Source organism: Dendropsophus ebraccatus, chromosome 15 (assembly GCF_027789765.1).
Source record: "Dendropsophus ebraccatus isolate aDenEbr1 chromosome 15, aDenEbr1.pat, whole genome shotgun sequence".
Classification (NCBI taxonomy): domain Eukaryota; kingdom Metazoa; phylum Chordata; class Amphibia; order Anura; family Hylidae; genus Dendropsophus; species Dendropsophus ebraccatus.
This window is the reverse complement of record NC_091468.1, coordinates 10,793,172-10,816,467: the sequence shown is the minus strand read 5'-3', so window position 1 is coordinate 10,816,467 and position 23,296 is coordinate 10,793,172. Positions and strand designations below refer to the sequence as shown.

Below are 23,296 nucleotides of genomic sequence, written 5' to 3'. Positions count from 1 at the left end.
GAATTCTCTTCCCGCTCGGCCCTCGTTAAAATTCAAAGAGGAACTGGAGAATACGTTTACACCCGAGAGGAGTAGACAAGAACCTGATGTACATCTCACTGATTCAGCTAAATCTATCTATTTATTATTATTATTATTATTATTATTATTATTATTATTATTATTATTATCATTCTATTTAATTTCCATCCATTCATTTCTATTTTACCCATTCATCCATCTATGTATCCAGCGCCAAATATACCCTCAGGTTGTGTCTGGTACTGCAACTTGGCTCTATTCTCTTCAACGGAACTGGGCTACAACAGAACACACAAACTGATGACAAGATTGGCGCTGTTTCGGAAGCACCTATTTTTTTTTTCTTTTAATCCCACAGAATCACTTTAAATGTCAGCCCAGAGATTACAGACACTTATTTTCTACAGTTCTTTTACGTACATTGATAATCTGAACCGGCAGTACAGTTACTATATATATATATTCTGTACTATATGTAGTATGTTGACCCTTCTTATCCCCATGGTTCTGGTCACCAATAGACACATGTGGAGAAGCACCTGGAACATGGCAGAATATAGAGACTTTATCCCGTCCATTTCCAGCTCTGATACCTTCTTTTCTCGTCCAATCTCACATCGTATTAGCTTTTATTCTAAGTGTTTAGTGAACTTGGCAGCCATCCGCGGTGGAAGAGGCCACCATCCGGCCTAGAGCAGCTGTGGAGGGTAAGGGCACTTCTAGATTGCTATCATCTCGTATAACTATATTTGTAAGGGTTTAATAAGCTTCATTTTATCATCAATCTGTCGCCTTTTGGTTTCGCTGAAATGTTTTTTTCCCAGGAAAGTTCAGGAGGTTGTTGTTGAGTTAATGTGACTACACTGGAGTCCAGTATGCTGTGAAAGTATCTACAAAGAGTGTCTCTCTCTCTCTCTCTCTCTCTCTCTCTTTCTCTCTCTCGAGGACCCATCACGTCAGGACAGCCTATTGTGGTGGCGCTCCAGGGGAATCACACAAGTTAGAGAATCTGTCAGCGGGGTTATACTGTCCTATATATGAGTAGCATAAACTAGTGACAGAGAAGCTGAACAGAATGACGTATCACTCACATTGTTCTGTGCAGCTGATCCCAAGATATCCTCCTGTTAACATGGGCAATAAGTAGTCCTCCCCATTATGTGCATGAGCCCAGTAGTCCTGGATATTCATGAGAAGCAGAAAACTCCACCCACCAGCTGCTGATTGGCAGTTATCTATCCCTGCTGTATATAGGCAGTCAACTGTCAATCAGAAGCTGGAGGGCAGGGGGAGGGGTGTGACAAGAACCCTATTCTCCTGCATATTAGGAGAATGGCTAAACAGAATGCTATAAGTAATACACTAAGTATAAGTAACACATCTGTTCAGCATTTTTGTTAGTAGTTTATGCTGGCCTCATTTAAGGTACCATAAACCTAGCGACAGATTCCCTTTAGAGGGGGAGATTTATTGTGTCGAATCCCTACCCAAAGAGTTCCTAGGCAGTCTTGGGGGATGGGCCTAAATGTCCCAACTTTGAGTAAAAGTATTGCACTGTAAAAACTTGTTGAAGGTTGTTAAAACTGACAAGTTACACACTATAGGGAAAAAAAAAATATGAGAAAATTATAATATCACATAACCCCCGACCAAGTGAACGGGCCCTATCACAGAAAGCATGGCTCAGTCGCCCCTAGCAACCAATCAGATTCCACCTTTCATTTCCAAAGAGTCTGTGAGGAATGAAAGGTGGAATCTGATTGGTTGCTAGGGGCGACTGAGCCAGTTTATCAAACACCAGTCCCATAGTGTTTTTATGGTGAGAAAGCCCTGATACACTCTATCTACCAGGGCCCTATATACACCAAGTGTCTTCATATTTGGCCCTTTAGCCCCCCGGACTCGGATGTGACTACCACCCCTGACCAGTGGCGTAGCCACCGTGGTCGCGGGGGTCGCCGCCGCGACCGGGCCCGCCACAAGGGGGGCCCGCGGGGCCCCCCGATCAATCACTCTTGTGACCGCAAGCATTGTTTTGCTTGCGGTCACAAGAGTCGGGCTCCGTCTTCCCCCGGCTTCTGCGCGGCTGCCGGGGGTGTCGCGTCTTACCCCCGGCAGCGCGCGCATCCCAGAACTCCCTGCGCGCCTTGGGCCCTGACTTCCGGTTTCCGGCGCGCAGGGAGTTCTGGGATGCGCGCGCTGCCGGGGACAGACCAGGAGGAGTGAGAATCAACGTGGGAGCGCGATGTCAGGTGAGTTAAGTTTTGTTTTTTTTATCAGCCTGTACGGGTGGGGGGAAAGGAGGGGGCCATCTATAAGGGAGGAGGGGGGGTGAAGGGGACCATCTATGAGGGTGGGGGGAAAGGAGGGGGCCATCTATGAGGGTGGGGGGAAAGGAGGGGGCCATCTATGAGGGTGGGGGGAAAGGAGGGGGCCATCTATGAGGGTGGGGGGAAAGGAGGGGGCCATCTATGAGGGTGGGGGGGAAGGAGGGGGGCATCTATGAGGGTGGGGGGGAAGGAGGGGGGCATCTATGAGGGTGGGGGGAAAGGAGGGGGCCATCTATGAGGGTGGGGGGAAAGGAGGGGGCCATCTATGAGGGTGGGGGGAAAGGAGGGGGGCATCTATGAGGGTGGGGGGAAGGAGGGGGGCATCTATGAGGGTGGGGGGGAAGGAGGGGGGCATCTATGAGGGTGGGGGGGAAGGAGGGGGGCATCTATGAGGGTGGGGGGAAAGGAGGGGGCCATCTATGAGGGTGGGGGGAAAGAGGGGGCCATCTATGAGGGTGGGGGGAAAGGAGGGGACCATCTATAAGGGAGGGGGGGGAAGGGGACCATCTATAAGGGAGGGGGGGAAGGGGACCATCTATAAGGGAGGGGGGGGGGGAAGGGGACCATCTATAAGGGAGGGGGGGGGAAGGGGACCATCTATAAGGGAGGGTGGGGGGAGAGGGGGCCATCTATAAGGGAGGGTGGGGGGAGAGGGGACCATCCATAAGGGAGGGTGAGGAGAGAGGGGGCCATCTATAAGGGAGGGGGTAGAGGGGGCCATCTATAAGGGAGGGGGCCATCTATTTGGGGGGGCAACATAGGGGGAGAGGGAATACACAGAGGGGGGCATATATTATTAGGAGGTCACAGAGTCAGGGCTACCCACTAAATGAGGGTGTAAAGGGGACAGTACAGATGTGTAGAGAGATGAGGATGGTGTCAGAGTGTGGAGCCTAATATGTCTGTCTGGCAGATTCTGTGGATTCGTGGCTCGGAGAAGTTCTCATAATGGTTCAGGACGGATGGAGAAGATGATGAAAAGGAAAGAACTCCGATCAGAAAAGACGTCTCCTGTGAGTCACCTGATATATCTGCACTGTAATGTATATGGTGTATAGAACCTGTGTACAGCTGCATCCACCTCTATATGACTGGATGAGGTGATTTAGTATACTGGATTTGGTCAGTAACAATATGGTGGTGATGGTTGTGGTGTGGCGGTAATGTTTCCTCCCTATATACTGGTATTACTGGTAATATTGGTCTCAGTATACAGGATTTGGTCGGTAACAGTATGGCGGTAATAGGTAATATCTGTCTTGGTGTGTGTGTGTGTGTGTGTATATATATATATATATATATATATATATATATATATACATACAGTGGTACCTTGGTTTAAGAGTAACTTCGTTTAAGAGCGTTTTGGTTTAAGAGCTCACAGTTTTTCAAAATTGTGACTTGGTTTAAGAACATTGCTTTGGTTTAAGAACTTCCTGTATTGGGTGGGAGAGCGAGTGGAGAAGGGGCATGGCCTGCATAGCGGGGTCTACAGCACTGTACTCTAAACACCTTCCAAATCATAGCAGATCCCCTTCAGGCTGGGGCTTACATCAGGGGACAGGACTGTGGGGGGGGGGGTAATCTCTCCATAGCTGTAACCCCTCTCTCCCCGGACAGAGAGTGCTGCATGTATGTGCCCACATCTGTACTGCTCATTCCTTCATGCTCCCTGCAGTCTCTGTCAGCCCTTGTGTTTCCCATCCTCTCCATTACTGTACAGTACAGAATAATAAATATATTTGGGGTGTGGAACCAATTGTCTGCATTTACATGATTTCTTATAGGAAAATTTGCTTTGGTTTAAGAGTGGATTTGGATTACAAGCACGGTCCTGGAACGAATTATGCTCATAATCCAAGGCACCACTGTGTGTGTATATATATATATATATATATATGTGTATATATATATATATATATATATATATATATATATATATATATATATACACACACACACAACAATAGCATCACTTGGTCGTGAAAGGAGGGGGGGGGGGGGGCCCAAGTTGGCCTCTCGCACCAGGGCCCAGGAGACATTAGCTACGCCCCTGCCCCTGACACCAGGATCTGTTTATTGTACAGGTCCGATCCTCTTTCTCTACTTTGTTATGGATCTTCTTCATCTCACATATCTTTCAATATCCTTGAGTTCTTCCTGATCCCTATTTACTACCAATAATCCCGTGTCTGTCAGTGCCGCGTCCACAATCTGTCCCTGCCACTCTTCTCATACTCTCCCATTGTCTGTGTCTGACACTACTGGATTTCTCGGCCAGCGACTTAGCTCCAATTAAAAAGCAGCTGTTCGTCCGGTGTCTGCCTGACAGCCATAAAACCCCAGAAACCTGTTTAATATAAGCAAATCAAATAAACACATTCTTATAGAGGCCAATGAAAGAGGCCATAAAGGACGCACGCCAGCTCCGGAGGTAGGGGCACAGGGCTATGCTTAATGTTCTCATTCATAAAAAGAAATCTTCAGGGTTTCACATAGAGCATGTGTGCAAACTCCTGACCTGTTATATATAACGCTATATACTGGACAAACATCATTGTCCATCGAGCTGTATATATATATATATATATATATATATATATATATAATAAATGAACATATCCTGCTAAAAAAAACTTATCTTGCTAGCTTTCAATGGCATTTCTTCTACTTCTGATGCAAACTGTCTGCCCACTTCTCCCCAACATCAGTCCAACTTCCTGTCTAGTGTGCAACCTAAAAAGGACTTCCTGTTCCAGCTGTACAATCTAGCCGGGCATTCAGCCAACTATGTCTCCGTTCCAGTACACCTTGTCGACTATAACCATGTTTACTACTCTCACAGAAGCCTTTTACGTAGTGGAAGGAAGATTGGGTTAGCTGAATTCCCAGCTAGAGTGTACAGCAGAAAAACCATTATAGGATGTAGTCTAGAGGAGAAGATGGGCAACGAAGAAAGCAGGGAAGGCAGGAAAGCCTGTAAAATAACTTTAGTTACCAATATATGTCCAATCATTGGCTGGGAAATTTTTTTTTTTGCTCAGAAACCCCCTTTCAAAATTTTTACCTCCCCTTACTTTCATATTTAAAAAAGGGGTCTTCGAGCCTAGTACCTGACTACGACTACAATCACTCTATCACTCTCTATGGTAGGTTGTTAGGCCTTATGCACATACCTATTAAGTTCCATTTACAAGCGTAATAGAAGTCTATGGGCCCGTTATATCTTATTATATAATGGAAGGGGGGAAATGATCGACATGTTAAATTTCGACACCTGATCTTTTTGCTTTTAAGGGAGCTTTGGGTCTCTATTTGCAATAATATATATATTTTTTAAAGTGCACGCTCGTCCAAGCTGAGCGTTCATATATAAGGGAGGGAGTCAAGAGGAATAGCTGTCAGTAAGCGAGCACTAGCCAACAGCTGCTATAGGTCTATCCCATCATATAAAGCCCAATATAGTAAAGAGGCATCATATGGCGGCATAAGAATTATATAAAATCACTAAAACTCCCCAGAGTGTTGGAGAATATCATGAACATGTTAACATTTGCTACATCCTGAAACATTGATCTTTAGGAAACATATAGAAGCCAAGAATGTCACATTTAGTTGGTTGAATGTACATAATAATTCAAATTCATAAAAGGTAATCACAGATGTAGCAGAGCTGAGTAAGCCATGAAGTTAAATAGCCCACCCAGCTCTGCTACCTCATCCTGTTATCCAGCACATACAGTATGACGGAGCGGTGATTTTTGCACTCTACCTTCTTTCAGCATGCCGACTTTTAAACACTTCATGAAGCGGCAGGCTTGGCACGACTTGCGTCTGCGCTTTGTGATTTCACATTCATTCGTGGCTGGACAGCTGTATTCTATGTTTCCTGGTGGAGAAAGAAAGATGAGATGAGAACAGATTTTATGTCTACTGTAGGAGCAAGACTGTAACCTATACATAGAGACTATCGACAATGCTCCGAGGGTGTGAGCCTAGATCATTCTGGACTCTCTATCATAAGGTTATAAAATCTTGGATTTCACATCCAATCCTGCTTATATAACCCTCCAAAGACCTCCAGTATCGTAGTTGTAGAGGTCTATTTATTATAAGGGTATGTTCACATTGCAATTTTTTTATTTTTATATTTTTGTAATTTTAGGCTATGTTCGTATGAGACTGGCTGGTTCGTGACCCCGGCCGGGTCACGGAACGGCCGGTTTCTGCACGGATCATCCTGACCGGTACTTAAGTACCGGCTGGATGATCTTTCAGTGCGCGGATGATCTTTCAGTGCGCGCCCGCATCATAACTTCCCATAGCACACAGTGAAGCAAGCGGCCGGAGCCGCTTGCTTCACTGTGTGAACTGACAGGTCTTTCTGACATAACTGACATGTCAGTTATTTGCGGCGTATAGGATCCCGGCCGGAGCGCATCCGATGTGTGTACGCTCCGGCCGGGATCCCATTGAAAGTAAGGCATTGTTCCACCGCGGTAAAAGTACAACCGTTGTTGCCATCGGCTGAACATTCGAGTTCGGAAAATGTTGGTGAACCCGAACTTTTGGCAAGTTCACTCAATGTAATAGAGGACGTGAAGCTTATAGCAGGGAAGGACCGCACCAATAATCCAGTGATCATTTTTGACTGATCCTTTTGAAGGTTCAATAAATGAGTGCTGATCAGGACTCATTTACAGAAAGGATTTTGCCATCATATTGCACAGGCCAAGTAATGGCCAAGCCGTCCCCGAGTATAGTTTTAGCAATCAGCTGATGAAAGGGTGGAAAGTTTGACTTAAAGGAGAAGTCCTCCGGAAAAAAAAAATTCCCCCAAAAGTTATAAAAATCACCAAAATATACTTATTACGGGAAATGCTTATAAAGTGCTTTTTTCCTGCATTTACTACTGCATCAAGGCTTCACTTCCTAGATAACATGGTGATGTCACTTCCTGGATAACATGGTGATGTCACTTCCTGGATAACATGGTGATGTCACTTCCTGGATAACAAGGTAATGTCACTTCCTTGATAAAATGGTGATGTCCCAACCCGACTCCCAGAGCTGTGCGGGCTGTGGCTGTTGGAGAGGATGATGGCAGAGGGATGCTCAGTGTCCCTCCAGTGCCCTGTGTCCCTCAGTGTTCCCCTGCCATCATCCTCTCCAGCATCACAGCCCGCACAGCTCTGGGAGTCGGGTCGTGACATCACCATGTGATCCAGGAAGTGACATCACCATGTTATCCAGGAAGTGACATCACCATGTTATCCAGGAGGTGACATCACCATGTTATCCACGAAGTGACATCACCATGTTATCCAGGAGGTGACATCACCATGTTATCCAGGAAGTGACATCACCATGTTATCCACGAAGTGACATCACCATTTTATCCAGGAAGTAACATCACCATGTTATTCACGAAGTGACATTACCATGTTATCCTGGAAGTGACATCACCATGTTATCCACGAAGTGACATCACCATTTTATCCAGGAAGTGACATCACCATGTTATCCACGAAGTGACATTACCATGTTATCCTGGAAGTGACATCACCATGTTATCCAGGAAGTGACATCACCATGTTATCCAGGAAGTAACATCACCATGTTATCCACTAAGTGACATCACCATTTTATCCAGGAAGTAACATCACCATGTTATCCACGAAGTGACATCACCATGTTATCCTGGAAGTGACATCACCATGTTATCCTGGAAGTGACATCACCATGTTATCCACGAAGTGACATCACCATGTTATCCTGGAAGTAACATCACCATGTTATCCAGGAAGTGACATCACCATGTTATCCTGGAAGTGACATCACCGTATTATCCAGGAAGTGACATCACCATGTTATCCAGGAGGTGAAGCCTTGATGCAGTAGTAAGTGCAGAGAAAAAAGCATTTTATGTGTATTTCCCGTAATAAGTGTATATTGGTGATTTGTATAACTTTTGGGGGGGCAATACAATACTTTAATAAACATTTTCGCCAGACTTCTCCTTTAAAGACCATTGTCCTTCTGCCCCCTGTAATACGGGATGTGCAGCGATCACTGGTGCAGCCCTGGCCGCACGATTACCCATCCATTTAATAGGTTCGGTAAACGAGCACTGATCAAAAAAAGAAATCAATGGGTTTCAAATCAGTTGCAGATCTGCAGCGTGTGAACACACTCTAATACCATCCATAAGGCAAGTCAAAATCTACTCAATAATTTGCAAGATTTAAAGCGACTGTAAAGATGGCGTCGGAAGGCTGGCATATGTCTTAATTAAACCTATTGATTTTGCGGTGACGTGATTAACATCTTGGAGGTACTCGATGGGTTCTAGACTTTGGAACAGTCCCATAGACGTAAGCTCAGCCGTATCATTTACTCATTTTTTTTTTTTTTTTTTAGCGTTTCTTATCTGCTCCTTTCCCTCTCCTCCTTCCCTTTGAAAGTCATCGTTTCAATGGTCGGGGAAGTGTCGAGCCGGCTCGGAGCTTGTGCAGGACAGCTGGTGCTCTCTTTAGATAATACATTGTGAAAGCTTGCTAGGGGCGGAGGTCAAGCTGTCGGTCCAGACGTCTTGCGATAAACAGCATCCTCTTAACCGTTCGTTTGCATATTTCCTCCCTATACGTCGTCGCTCAGTTAATGGTTAAATGTTACAAGTTAAAAGGTTAATAAAGAGGCTGGGGCTTGATTTATGAAAACGTATATGTCCTGTTATTGGCGGCTGAGTAATGCATACGCTTCATTGACAACTAGAATTTTTTATTTTTTTTTGCAAGGAGCCTGGGCCTTGTCTTGCAGAACTCTCCTTTCTTGTGTAACCCTTCCCCCTGTGATTAAGTGCATTAGTATCTTAATGAAAATGCATTCTGTTTATTGGTCTCCCGGGAAGGGGGAGGTCAGCATAGCAAATGCATAAATTGTCATGAGAGACAGTCGGAGCGTAATTGCAATCTTCCTTCTCCTTGTTTGCAGCTCCCAGGGTCCATCGGCGGACCCCCAGAAACATGTGCACATCTTAGTAATTAGCATAGAGCCTGCCCGAGCCCGCAGCATTGATGAAATATTTCAGAGTTAATCACACTTTGTAAACACTGATTCATATTGACTTCCTTTCTCCGGACTGATGGCTCCTCATTAAATATCACATTAGCGGATTGCAGGACTGCATAAAGAGTCAAAGACTTGGCTAGTGCTAATTTCGACGGAAATCAACGGAGACGTGCGTTTCTTGAAAATGTGCTAAGTGGCCGTGATAAAGGAGTCTTGTCAGCAGCCGAGCGTCGGAGATAAGTGGGTGACAATTTTCTATAGGTTGGAGATGAGTTATAGGATAGCGTCGGGGTGGTATGTCGCTATTAGGGGATGTTCCCGCAGGTCATAAATGAGGCAGAGTTGGACTCTCGCTATTGAAGTTGATGGGGGAAAAACACAACAAAGCTGAAGCATTTCAGTCCTGTGTCAACATACCCCAGTCTATCAGATCCAGTAACAGGCTGGGAGTGGTATTATTGGGGGTGGATTCTTTTCATGGCTCTGCTCACTCTTGAATTGGTGTTCTGCTTGGGGCTTACATCTCAGACTCCTTTTGGCACCACAAAACTGATCTAGATAATCTGTTCAACAATGGACACCTGATGGATCCAAAAAGATCCAATTGACTTCAATGGGGTCTTTCGGGTTTCTATTCAGTGTCCACTCAAGTACTGAATGCTCCGATGCAAGTGTGAACCTGGGCAGATCTATCAGTATAGTTAAAATAGTTTAGATATCTTTATAATTTCTGCCAAATAGTTGAATCTATCTATTATCTATCTATGAAATATATAGCGATAAGTGAAAAATAGTAGATAGATAATGGATAAACATGAGAGAGACAGGGGGATAGATAGATAGATAGATAGATAGATAGATAGATAGATAGAAGATAGATAAATAGATAGGAGATAGATAGATAGATAGATAGATAGATAGATAGATAGATAGATAGAAGATAGATAAATAAATAGATAAATAGATAGATAATAGGTAGACAAGAGAGAGAGACAAGGATAGATAGATAGATAGATAGATAGATAGATAGATAGATAGATAGATAGGAGATAGATAGATAGATAGGAGATAGATAGATAGATAGATAGATAGATAGATAGATAATAGATAGATATACAAGAGAGAGACAAGGGGATAGATAGATAGATAGATAGATAGATAGATAGATGATAGATAGATAGATAGATAGATAGATAGATAGATAGATAGATAGGAGATAGATGGATAGATAGATAGATAGATAGATAGGAGATAGATAGATAGATAGATAGATAGATAGATAGATAGATAGATAGGAGATAGATAGATAGATAGATAGGAGATAGATAGATAGATAGATAGATAGATAGATAGATAGATCATAGATAGATAGATAGAACACTGTGAAGTGAAGATATGTGGTCGATGTGGAGGTTTTTGGATAACATACGATACTGCTATCTTCTTACAATATAACACAACACACACTATTATATACTATAGATTGTGTTTTCATTAATATAATATTGTTATTCCAGTACTGTGGTACCAGAATTCTGCAATTCTTGACAACATGATAATTTCTCTCTCCTCGCACCCTCTTGTGCTGTCCGAGGATATTGTGCCCATAGTAATGGAGTTAGATTGTAAGCTCCATTGGGGGCAGGACATATACATTTAGTGCTGGAGACTATAACTCATCTATATGAATGGGATGGAGGAGATCACATTCATTTCAGCATCAGAACCCACTATATATATTTTATTTTACTAAACATATGCACTGAGATCAAATAGAAAACATGTGATCTGGCCGTCCACCCATCCAGATGAGGTAGGGCAGGGACAGATGGTAACTGGGCTCATTCTATAAGCTTGTTTATGCCTATTTCCTCTATGGCTGCAGATGTATCTGTGCTTTGGAGTGAACAAACCCAACATGGTAGCTGCAAGGTCTAAATGGAGACGACAGAAGTGATGAGACAATTCCCCAGGATCCTTGGCTGATTCACAAATTTAAAAAAAATAATAAAAAAAATAAATGGCCATTTTGTTTATTTGTTTATTTTCAAATTTAGAACAAACTTTTGGGGAATTATTGAGCCGGTGATATTTTGCTGACTTCTTTGCTAATAGAATCCTCCAGTTTGCTGTCTAATGGAGTCACAGGGTCCAGGCAAACCTCCTCGCTCAAGTGCCAGAAAATCATTTCTATGTTCCTAGTGGCAAACTAATGTAGTTTTACAGCTGGCAACGGAGAGCCGGAGAATGGATACCAGCAAAAAGCTGCAAAATGAAGAGCTGGACATTGGGTTATAGGCAGCATAGGCCGATCAGAGTGAGATCTCCTATCTATCTATCTCCTATCTATCTATCTATCTATCTATCCATCCATCTATCTATCTATCCATCCATCTCCTATCTATTTTCTTTCTATCTATCTATCTATCTATCTCCTATCTATCTATCTATCTATCTATCTATCTATCTATCTATCTATCTATCTCCTATCTATCTATCTATCTATCTATCTATCTATCTATCTATCCTACCCACATCTACCATTGCTTTCATTCTACTGTAGTATATAACGGCCTTCATGTAAAAAAAAAAACAAAAAAAAAAACATAATGTAACTTGTCATTGGAAATGCTTATTTTAAAACCTGAGTGAAAAATGTCTTGTTATTGCTCTGCTAATGAGATTAGAAAAATTACCGCTCGGAGAGACAGAGAATGAATGAGATAATTACTGGAAGACAAAAAAGGTCATTCTTGTAGCATGTGCAACAAATAGTAATAACAAGGAAATGTAGTAGTAACAAGTTAAAAAAAGTGTATTGGATGAAATTTCTATAGATTGAGATAGATGGATAGATAGATAGATAGATAGATAGATAGATAGATAGAAGATAGATAGATAATAGATAGATAGGAGATAGATAGATAGATAGATAGATAGATAGATAGATAGATAGATAGAAGATAGATAGATAGATAGATAGATAGATAGATAGATAGGAGATAGATAGATAGATAGATAGATAGATAGATAATAGATAGATAGGAGATAGATAGATAGATAGATAGATATATATGCAGAGAATCCACAGCACTCCAGCGTAGTGAAAAAGCTCAATAAGCTGTGTTTATTCAGTCAATTCATAGTGCAACACTCCAAACGCAACGTTTCAGTGACTCTCTGTCACCATTTTCAAGCGTGAAAATGGTGACAGAGAGTCACTGAAACGTTGCGTTTGGAGTGTTGCACTATGAATTGACTGAATAAACACAGCTTATTGAGCTTTTTCACTACGCTGGAGTGCTGTGGATTCTCTGCATATATACTCACTACGATCTTTGGTCTGGATCAAGATCCGCTGGCACCACCATTACCACATTAAAGCAGTGCTGCTTCTTCTCTTTTGCTAGATAGATAGATAGATAGATAGGAGATAGATAGATAGATAGATAGATAGATAGATAGGAGATAGATAGATAGATAGATAGATAGATAGATAGATAGATAGATAGATAGGAGATAGATAGATAATAGATAGATAGATAGAAGATAGATAGATAGATAGATAGATAGATAGATAGATAGATAGGAGATAGATAGATAGATAGATAGATAGATAGGAGATAGATAGATAGATAGATAGATAGATAGGAGATAGATAGATAATAGATAGATAGATAGATAGATAGATAGATAGATAGAAGATAGATAGATAGATAGATAGATAGATAGATAGGAGATAGATAGATAGATAGATAGATAGATAGATAGATGATAGATAGATGATAGATAGATAGATAGATAAATAGGAGATAGATAGATAGATAGATAGTTCCATAACAGAATATTTTACAGTCCGCTGTATTACAAGGCATAGTAAGAGAGTTGCCTGATTGTCCATGTGCCTAATGAAGCAAACTGTGGATAACACCGCCAGGTCTTATTATAACTTGTGATAGAAAAGTAGAATGTTATCACGTTGCAAGAATATCTACAAGGTTTAGTTGTATTTACTTTCAATTGTAATGGAAAAGGCAGATACGTTTTTCTTAGATGGGAACAAGATGGGCCTAGTAAACAGCGGCACAAGCCTCGGCCAATCTAGTCGTGTGGAGAGTCCACTAAATGCCTGATATCAGGTCTAGGAATGAGCTTATCATCGTGTAAATACTGTAATCACCCTATATTGTATCATAATGGCTGAGCTGGGTAGGACCATGTATTATTTATTATACAGGTCCTCAGATTAGGGGATATCATTGTAATGGCTAGTACAGAAACACTGATAGTGATGTAGATCGTCAGCCCTAATGGGGACAGGGACCGATACTAGCCAGATAAGTGGGTGCCAAATAAACAAAAAATGATTATTATTGTATAAGAGATATGGGGTTCATGAGGGTTTGTAGACTCGCTACTGACTCGCTACTGGTAAATCACATTATAACCTTAGTGAGTACAATAACCATGGTCTGTTACCCTTGTGCCTATGATGTCCTTGGACATTCTTTATATCCAGTATAAGTTTCTGTATTCCAATGTAGCAATATCTTCCAGTCTATTTTGGATAATTCCTCCTCCGCCCTGTATCTAGTGCTTAATTTTTGTCAAAAATCCCATGTCTAGGGCTTTGGAGGACATTGGGTAGTTGGCAAAGGCCACTTGGCGTGGAGACCTTATGGTTATGGGGAAGCACACTTCATATGTATGTTAGTCTTCTTCACCCATGTTTCCCCTAAACATATATGCCCATTACGGATGTCACTAGTTGTGTTAACTTCAAGTACTGTATACCAACTACTTTTTTGCTTTCTCAAGGGGTCTCCTTAACCCTAGGACCTAATGTATTAGTTGTGTTAACTTCAAGTATACCAACTACTTTTTTGTTTTCTCAAGGGGTCTCCTTAACCCTAGGACCTAATGTATACTATACTATGGCACTTCACCTGAGATTCATAAAAGATATTAGTCTTAGGGTATATTCACACAGGCGGGCTCGCAGCGAGAATCTCGCTGCGAGCCCGGCAGGTCCTGGCAGTTCCCATACACTACATACTTGCTGCGGTCTAAACGACCGTAGCGAGTATGTAATTATACTGCCCTTAACCCCTTCTGCTCCCGCCCGGCTCCCTCGCTGTAAGCATACTTTACCTGTCCTCGCTGCACGGGTCCGGCGTCCTGCTCTCCCGTCCGGCCAATTAGTGGCTGCGGCTGGGCAACACACTAATTGGCCGGACAGGAGAGTAGGCCGCCGGACCCGTGCAACGAGGACAGGTAAAGTATGCGTACAGCGGGGGAGTCGGGCGGGAGCAGAAGGGGTTAAGGGCGGCAGAATTACATACTCGCTGCGGTCGTTTAGACCGCAGCAAGTATGTAGTGTATGGGAACTGCCAGGACCTGCCGGGCTCGCAGCGAGAATCTCGCTGCGAGCCCGTTCGTGTGAATATACCCTTAAAGGGTTTTTTTTGGTGTTAGAAAAACACGGCCACCTTCTTCCAGAGACAACACCACTGTTCTCTCCAGGTCAGGTGCAGTTTGCAATTAAGCTTCATTCACTTCAATGGAACTGAGTAGCAATACCCCACCCAAACTGGAGACAAGAGCGGTGCTCTCTCTGGAAGAAGGTGGCCATGGTTTTGTAGCTCTGGATAACCTCTTTAATTTGACGAAGATGTTGGTAGGTACAAATGTTAGTATAATGCAAGAAAAATCCACTGGGTGGGTCCACCTTGTGAAAGGATCGAGGAGATAGTTTCGACCTTCTGAAACTTGAGTTAAACAGGTTGGATGAAAACAAGATTCAATGATGTAAATGGTGTGACATACGTCCTATAAACCTCTACAGTTAGTAGTTATTTAAAAATGTTAAATATTTATAAAAATATTTATATTCTGTAAAATATTAAAAATATTTAAATTTTAAAAATAAAAATTAGAAAATATTTCAAATAGAATTGTGTTTTTGGAAAATTCTTGGAGTTGAAACATCAAATTTTTGTCAATTGAAGAGTTTTCCGTGAAATGAATGAATCAAGTGGTGATCGACGTTATACTTTATACTTTTTTTTTTGAGGGGGGGAGGATAAGAAAGAAGCACCAACCTTGTATTGTCCTTTTGAAAAAAGCCTTACAGGCTTCACATGAAGCCACCCCATAATGGTAACCTGATGCTATGTCACCACACACCAGACACAGTCTCTTGGGCATTGCATTGAGCATATATTCACATTTGGTTTGTGAATCTTCGGCGATGGTGCTGGAGCAGTCATCGTATCTTTTCCTGACGGGCCCATTGCCGCCAAGACCTGCAGCTGATGGGTACAATGGAGGAGAGTCCAGTCCATTCTGGTGCCCGTTCATTGTGGAACTGTAGCTTCCACTGGCGTCTGATGAGCCACCTGGACTGTGATGGTTGATACTGTCCGTCAGTGAGGCTGGGCTGGAGGGTTCCGTCTTGATGTATGACGAGCAGCTTGAATCAATGTGTCGATCCTTGCTTGACATTCTGCAGAGAAGCCTGCATGGTAATAAGGAGACAAGAATAAAAAGAAGGCTGTGTTTAATAAAAGAAAGCTTCCTGATTTTTTAAGACTGCTCTGTGGGGGCTAAAGACTGCACATCATTCATTCATCAGTCAATAACCCTTGTTGTACATGAAGGTAATCAGCATAAGGCCGTGACAGAGATTTAGCAATGTTACAGACAGGCGGTAAACAAAAACTTTAAAAAGCCCAAATCCCCTTTCCCAAAGGTAAGGTTGCTTGTCAGTAGGTAAAAAACGTACATGTGAAATGTAGCTTAGAGTGCTGTGAACCGGAATACTTACCCCTAAATAAAAAATGTAAAGAAAAAGAAGTAAAACAAAATTTTAGAAAAAATTGTAACAAAAAAATTCTATTTAGTTTTTAGTTGATAAGTTAACATTTTCATTAATAAACATTTGTTGGGGTCACCAATATGGAGCTTTTTTGGAATAAAATGTAAAAAAAGGAAAATAAAAATCGTCAATGTACCTTACACCTAATGTACTGTATAAACGATTAAATAATAGTGTAAAGCTTGGCTTTCGGTCTACACTTGGTTTTACTATTGGCTTATATATACTCTTATAATACTTCATGACATTAAGTAAGATATTTTATGTTAACACTTTGTGACCCAAGTTGCTCAGTGATACTTAAGAATGTCAATGGGAAGACTGCTTACTTACTTACTTTTATAAAGGAAAGCTAGTAAGGGAGGTCAAAAAGACCATTCCACTACTGCTTACAACATATAATTTTAAAAACAGCTGATGCAATGGTTATGGCATACCATGGTCTAAGACTAAGACTATTTTTATACCAAGTCATCTTTACACCATGGTCTAAGACTAAGGTCATGATCATGCTAAGTCATCTTTACACCATGGTCTAAGACTAAGGTCATGATCATGCTAAGTCATCTTTACACCATAGTCTAAGACTAAGGTCATGATCACGCTAAGTCATCTTTACACCATGGTCTAAGACTAAGGTCATGATTACGCTAAGTCATCTTTACACCATGGTCTAAGACTAAGGTCATGATCACGCTAAGTCATCTTTACACCATGGTCTAAGACTAAGGTCAAGATCACGCTAAGTCATCTTTACACCATGGTCTAAGACTAAGGTCATGATCATGCTAAGTCATCTTTACACCATGGTCTAAGACTAAGGTCATGATCACGCTAAGTCATCTTTACACCATGGTCTAAGACTAAGGTCATGATTACGCTAAGTCATCTTTACACCATGGTCTAAGACTAAGGTCATGACTACACTAAGTCATCTTTACACCATGGTCTAAGACTAAGGTCATGATTACGCTAAGTCATCTTTACACCATGGTCTAAGACTAAGGTCATGACTACACTAAGTCATCTTTACACCATGGTCTAAGACTAAGGTCATGATCACACTAAGTCACCTTCACAGCACTAAAACGACTTGGCTTGGTAAATTACCAGTAAACACATGGATAAAACTCAATAGAAGTCCTGAAGAATATAGTCAATGGTAGACTACATCGATACAAATGCTTTTACTCCTTCCTATGGATTCCTTATTAGCCTTGTTTTCTCCTCCTTGACCATGTTACAATAAAAATATAACAAGAACATGACACATTTTGAGAGTGCAACTCCCTTCATCAGAATAATAGTACAATATTTTTTCTGATAAAGAGAGTTGCACTCTCGAAACATGCCATACTTTTGTGCTTCACAGAATGTATCGTTTTTATTTATATTCTATTGGTTGTCTCTGGGCATTTCTCACGGACAGCGCCGACCTTGTGAGACCAAGTCTTTTTTTAGTTTTGCTGCACCCGATTTTAGGTACGGTCAGCCTAGCAGTCCTGTTTCATGTCCCACTTTTACCATGGACCCTGACAGTTCTCCAGTTGGTCACTGACTACTTCGGACCTGGACTACTACTGTACCCTCCTATGGTATCACATGAGGCGGCTGAGTCTTTTTGTTCTGCGTTTTGTTATGCCACAATCCGTGCTCACAATGCCTTTCTACACAATCAACATCTGAAATATTTTGGACAGCCATGCTAATCCTCATTGTAATTACTTAATGTCACACATTGCCGATATCACACCTAATGGGCAACGAGAGCATGTCACCTTTGAAGAAACCCAGAAATGAGGTCTGGTAAATACGCTATTTGCTTAATATGTCTGTAACCTATTTCTTGTAACACTAATTACAGTCAAGCCAACGTCTCATCTGCCTTTGCACTGATGGCTCCGGCCAGCATTTGAAGGAAAGTGGCTCGGCTCTGACTTACAACAGCTCTGCGAATTCCTTTTAATTTAGAGCACTTACAAATCCACTTATTACCTTATAATTACTGGACTGCTCTCACATACATTATGATCTTAGGCTAGAGTTAGGAGTTATTAGGGTACTAAAATACGCTCCCTTTTACTCGCTCTCTCTCCAGCCGTGAATTTTATGCAGCCATGATTAAAACATTCGTTCAGATTCATCCCTCGCATCCAGTTGTGCATTGGAGATCTCAGATTATCTTTTTTTTATTACAATGCCATGAGTTTCCCTTCTTCTTCTTCCATTTCCTCACCAAGATAGCGTTGGCCTAAAATAACTAGCGCTTACTTCCACCATTTGTCATTACAATAACCCTTCTTCGAATCTAAGTACGAGATTATGGTGGAGATACAAAACTTGGCACAGCCTTGGATCAAGAATAAATATTTGACCTTGATCAATGTTTTATGGTTTAAGATTTCACCAAGGATCTACTCCTAAGTTTGGCGAACCCTCTAGGCATGAATCTAAACATAAACCTAAAGCCACAATTTTTTTTAATGTGATTTATATGTGTTTCTTACAAACTTCCAAGAAAGCCCATACGCACAGATTTGCTGCCATATGTTTGCCTGGTGGCAATTCCAGTATTGAATTTTGGCTTCATATCATGAAAACACATTCTAAATTTTAAAATTTACTTCCGATAGCTGTTGGATGAATGTTTTTGGACACATTGAAATCCAATAACCCAATCCTTGTGTTGGGAGGCCCCCATACACATGGCACAGTGGTGTCAAACTTGCGGCCCTGCGATCTCATCATAACTGGACAGCCAAAGCTTTAGCATTATAAGAATTGTAGTTTTGCAATAGCTGGAGGCCTACAGGTTTAACAGCTGGCCATCCAGTGCCACCAAAATGGTAGGTTTGGTTGAACTTAGTCTAATGTGTATAGCCACCTTTAGGCTCTATTCACTCCCATGTTGTGGCTTCCATTTCTCCAAAAAACCTCGTAAAAGATGTTGCATTTAAAAAACCAATGACCACCCTTGCTTACAAATGAAGTCCTTCAGATTCTATCGTAATGTCAGTCATTTTGATGTAGAAAAAAAAAAGTAAACTGCAACAGATGTGAACATGGCCTTACCACTTCTGAAAACTTCTACAGATAATAGCAATGTTTTCTTCAATTATTATGTCATCGTGTCATAGGTACGTGTCAGGCAGAAGACCCTTAGTGAGAGGCCATTAAAATTATAGTAAATTAGAAAAATTTCATTTCTATAGAAGGGACCATGATTTGACCCAATTTAGCTATTTCTGCTTTCCAGATGAACTTGTATGAACATGGACTGCAGGACATCTATTGTAACGCTAGGCAATATTTGGAATTGTGCCGGAAACAAGTCTCGGCGAGGGGGTCTGACCTGCTAATTACAGCGGAGTTCATTACACAAAAGACATGCAGACATGATTCCATTATACTAAGCCGCTAACATCAGGGCGTAATTCACATTCCTCTACGCAAAAGAAAAAAAAAAGTCTTCAGTATTATTATTCAAGGACAGAAATTTTCACAATTATCTATAAATTCAACTGTCACATAGTGGGTTTTATCCTGGCCCCTACTTCAATCTAAAATTGGAGGCACTAAAATTCACATTAACTCAAGCAGGAATACAGTGAATATGGCTTTATTTCAAAAGAGCTCGTTTTTGTCAGAAAGAAGCCATTTCCAAGATGATGACTTTATCTCTTCTTTATAAGAGAAAAAAAAAGTCAATCCTGCTTCTTCAACTAGTCCAGAAATTTACATTATCTCAATTGCTCAATTGTTAGGACGGAGGTTAACCAATGTTGGCCACACACTAGGATAAACTTGTAGGGAGTCTGGGAAATAGGCCTAGTGTCAAACCACAAAACAGTGCAAAAAAAAAAAAATCTGATCTGGTAGGGTCAAAAAAGTCACAAAGTGAATACGGCTAGAAGAACATGATTCGTAGAGTGGAATATGGCTAGAAGATCATGATTCGAAGAGTGGAATATAGCTAGAAGATCATGATTCTTAAGGTGGAATATGGCTAGAAGAACATGATTCGTAGAGTGGAATATGGCTAGAGGATCATGATTCGAAGAGTGGAATATAGCTAGAAGATCATGATTCTTAAGGTGGAATATGGCTAGAAGATCATGATTCTTAAGGTGGAATATGGCTAGAAGAACATGATTATTAGAGTGGAATATGGCTAGAAGATCATGATTCGTAGAGTGGAATATGGCTAGAAGAACATGATTAGTAGAGTGGAATACGGCTAGAAGAACATGATTCGTAGAGTGGAATATGGCTAGAGGATCATGATTCGAAGAGTGGAATATAGCTAGAAGATCATGATTCTTAAGGTGGAATATGGCTAGAAGATCATGATTCGAAGAGTGGAATATAGCTAGAAGATCATGATTCTTAAGGTGGAATATGGCTAGAAGAACATGATTAGTAGAGTGGAATATGGCTAAAAGTTCATGATTCGTAGAGTGGAATATGGCTAGAAGATCATGATTCGTAGAGTGGAATATGGCTAGAAGATCATGATTCGTAGAGTGGATACCTTCAAGATGAGCCAATGAACAACTGTTGAAAGGAGAGCATTGCAGGTAGTCTATTGGAATACATGTCCAATCATCAATTGGACATCACTCAAGGGCCCAGATTTATGACCAATCACAGCTCCTATTTCATTTTCCCAGAGCTGAATTGTGATTGGTTACTATGGGCAGTTTACACCAGTGTCTATTTTACACCCTTTGATAAATCTTCAATGTTCAATCTATGGCTCTCTGATTCTTCCAAAGCTTCAACTCATAACATACCCCGAAACATGTGGGATTAACACCTGGAGAGTCACAGTTAGAAAACTAACGATCCAAAGTCAAGTCAAGGTATACACTTTATAATGAAGTTGGCCAAACCCTAACCAGTGGTATGAGTATAAGGTGTATAGCAGCTTCCAGACTGTGCATTACCACATGTTTTTGGTGGAGAGAATGGTCAGATGTAATGGGTTATTAGTTCCTGACTCATTCTTAAGTCATTCGCAAATTTTTTGGTTGTACGCATCGTTCGTTCATGATTACAATCGTTCAGATACTAGAGTATACGAACAAATGGGTAATTACGATTGTAACTAACGTTTATTATGGTAAATTATTCCAGGACATTTGCAAAAGCGCTTTTATCCGTTTATCCTTAATTGGAAAAGAAAAAAAAAAAAAAATTGCTTTGTCTAATAGGACACTAAGTCAACTCTGATGACTTTAATCTATTGGATCAGATTTTTTTTTTCAAAACAAGAATATCGCTGTACATTGCCAAAAGTAGTAGATTGGCCAACGGAACCCCCAATGGGTCAAACAATAAAGCTTTCAATGCAAGTAAAGACAACAAAAATTCTCAAAACTTCAAAAATATTCCCATTCCAATCCAGTGCCTCTATAAGCTACTCTTCCCTGCTAGGTGCAGCCATTGTTTGCCTTTAGAGAAGTTTGAGCTCGGACAAGCCAGAAGATCAACATTTAAATGCTGCTTCCTGGAGAAGGTGGATGCAGCCATAGGCAAGTTCGCTCATTTCTATTTGTCTTGACTTGACACCATGTATACACCCATACAACCTGCGGGATGATAAGGGGAAGGAACTGCTATGATAAGTATTATAGCAAAAAACATGAATTGGCCATTGTGTCTGTCTCCCATACAAGTACTAGTCACCCGGCACCCTTACCTCTACTGCACAAATCTCTTCCAAAAGCAATGGTGCAATGCATTTGCGCCCTGACTTACTTGAACCCTGGATGTTACTTCACAATGAGCGTGTTTTCTGCTTCAATTAATTGCACTCTAGCAAAGTGGCAAAAACACAAATCACTTAGTAGAAGAATGGGAGCCAGCTGCTCTTGTATAAGAATGAGGAAGGAAAAGCAAGGAGTCTGAATGAAGTGTCATGTCAGAAATCAACGGTGCAACGCGCGATTTGAGGAAACAGGACTACTTTATGGCGACAGGGTGTCATTACGGCATCACAGTAATACGATGCTTTGACAACTCTCTCGCCTAACGTATCATCACTGCATTAAGGTGCACTGGCTTAGCCGAAACAAGGTGCACAAAAAGGATTTCTCCTCTGCTTCTAATAAGACTTTGCCTTGTTAAGTTGAGAGGAATTCGGGGGCCATTACTAGATGAGGTTAGAGGAGGAAAACAAATATTTAAATGAATGCCATAATGGAGAGACTGTCATGGCAACTAAAGAGTTATTTTTCCAGTCCTCCAAATGCACTCGGCCATATGCAAATAAGAAACGGGGGCAGAATTTTTGGCAGATACATTCCATATTTGCAATTTTCATCTGTAGTAAAGATGCCAACTCATTTACTGCACCAGATTTTGGGTACATATTGCAAGGTATAGATGGTTAGACCCCAACAAAAGGTCAAGTAATAAAGGCCACATTTGTTAGTCTGTTTAGGCCTGACCCTAAATTTAGACTAAAAAAAGCTGCCAAAACATGGTCCATGAATTTCTGGCCAAAAAAATTGCAACTTGGATCTAGGGAATTCATGTATATCAGGGATAGAAAACCAGCAACTTTTCAGTTGTTATAAAACTATAATTGCCATCATGTCATGGACGGCTATATCTTTAGCATGATGGGTATTGTAGTTTTGCAGCAGCTAGAGGCCTGTAGGTTCAACACCCGGGCAGCCAGTCCCACCAAAATGGCAGGTTTGGTTGACCCAATGTGCATAGCCACCTTTAGGCTCTATTCACCCCTAAAGCTTCGGCTCTCCAGGCATGATGGCAATTGTAGTTTTGCAACAACTGAAGGATGGAAGGTTCCCCGTCACTTATCTATATCATAACCCGTAATGTCTCAAAACTAGAGATAAGTGAACCTTGAGTGTATTCTGGTTTGTCTGAATCTGAGCGTGCAGCATTCGATTACCGGTGGCTGAAGAAGTTGGATGCAGCCCTAAGGCTGCCTGGAAAACATGGATACAGCCTATGGCTATAGGTTGTA

The 23,296-nt window shown here is 41.4% G+C and overlaps 1 protein-coding gene across 10 annotated transcripts in view; it reads right to left on the bottom strand.

Moving 5' to 3' along the window:
* The window catches only part of ESRRG (estrogen related receptor gamma), a 608,539-nt gene that overhangs the window by 121,358 nt on the left and 463,885 nt on the right, over positions 1 to 23,296 (bottom strand). For all 10 annotated transcript variants that reach the window (XM_069954516.1, XM_069954522.1, XM_069954526.1 and 7 more), the window contains 2 exons: positions 15,524 to 15,939; positions 6,124 to 6,240 (listed from right to left, as the gene is read on the bottom strand). In XM_069954516.1, coding sequence (XP_069810617.1) covers positions 6,124 to 6,240; positions 15,524 to 15,939 — 533 coding nt within the window. The remainder of the gene's footprint in view (positions 1 to 6,123; positions 6,241 to 15,523; positions 15,940 to 23,296) is intronic.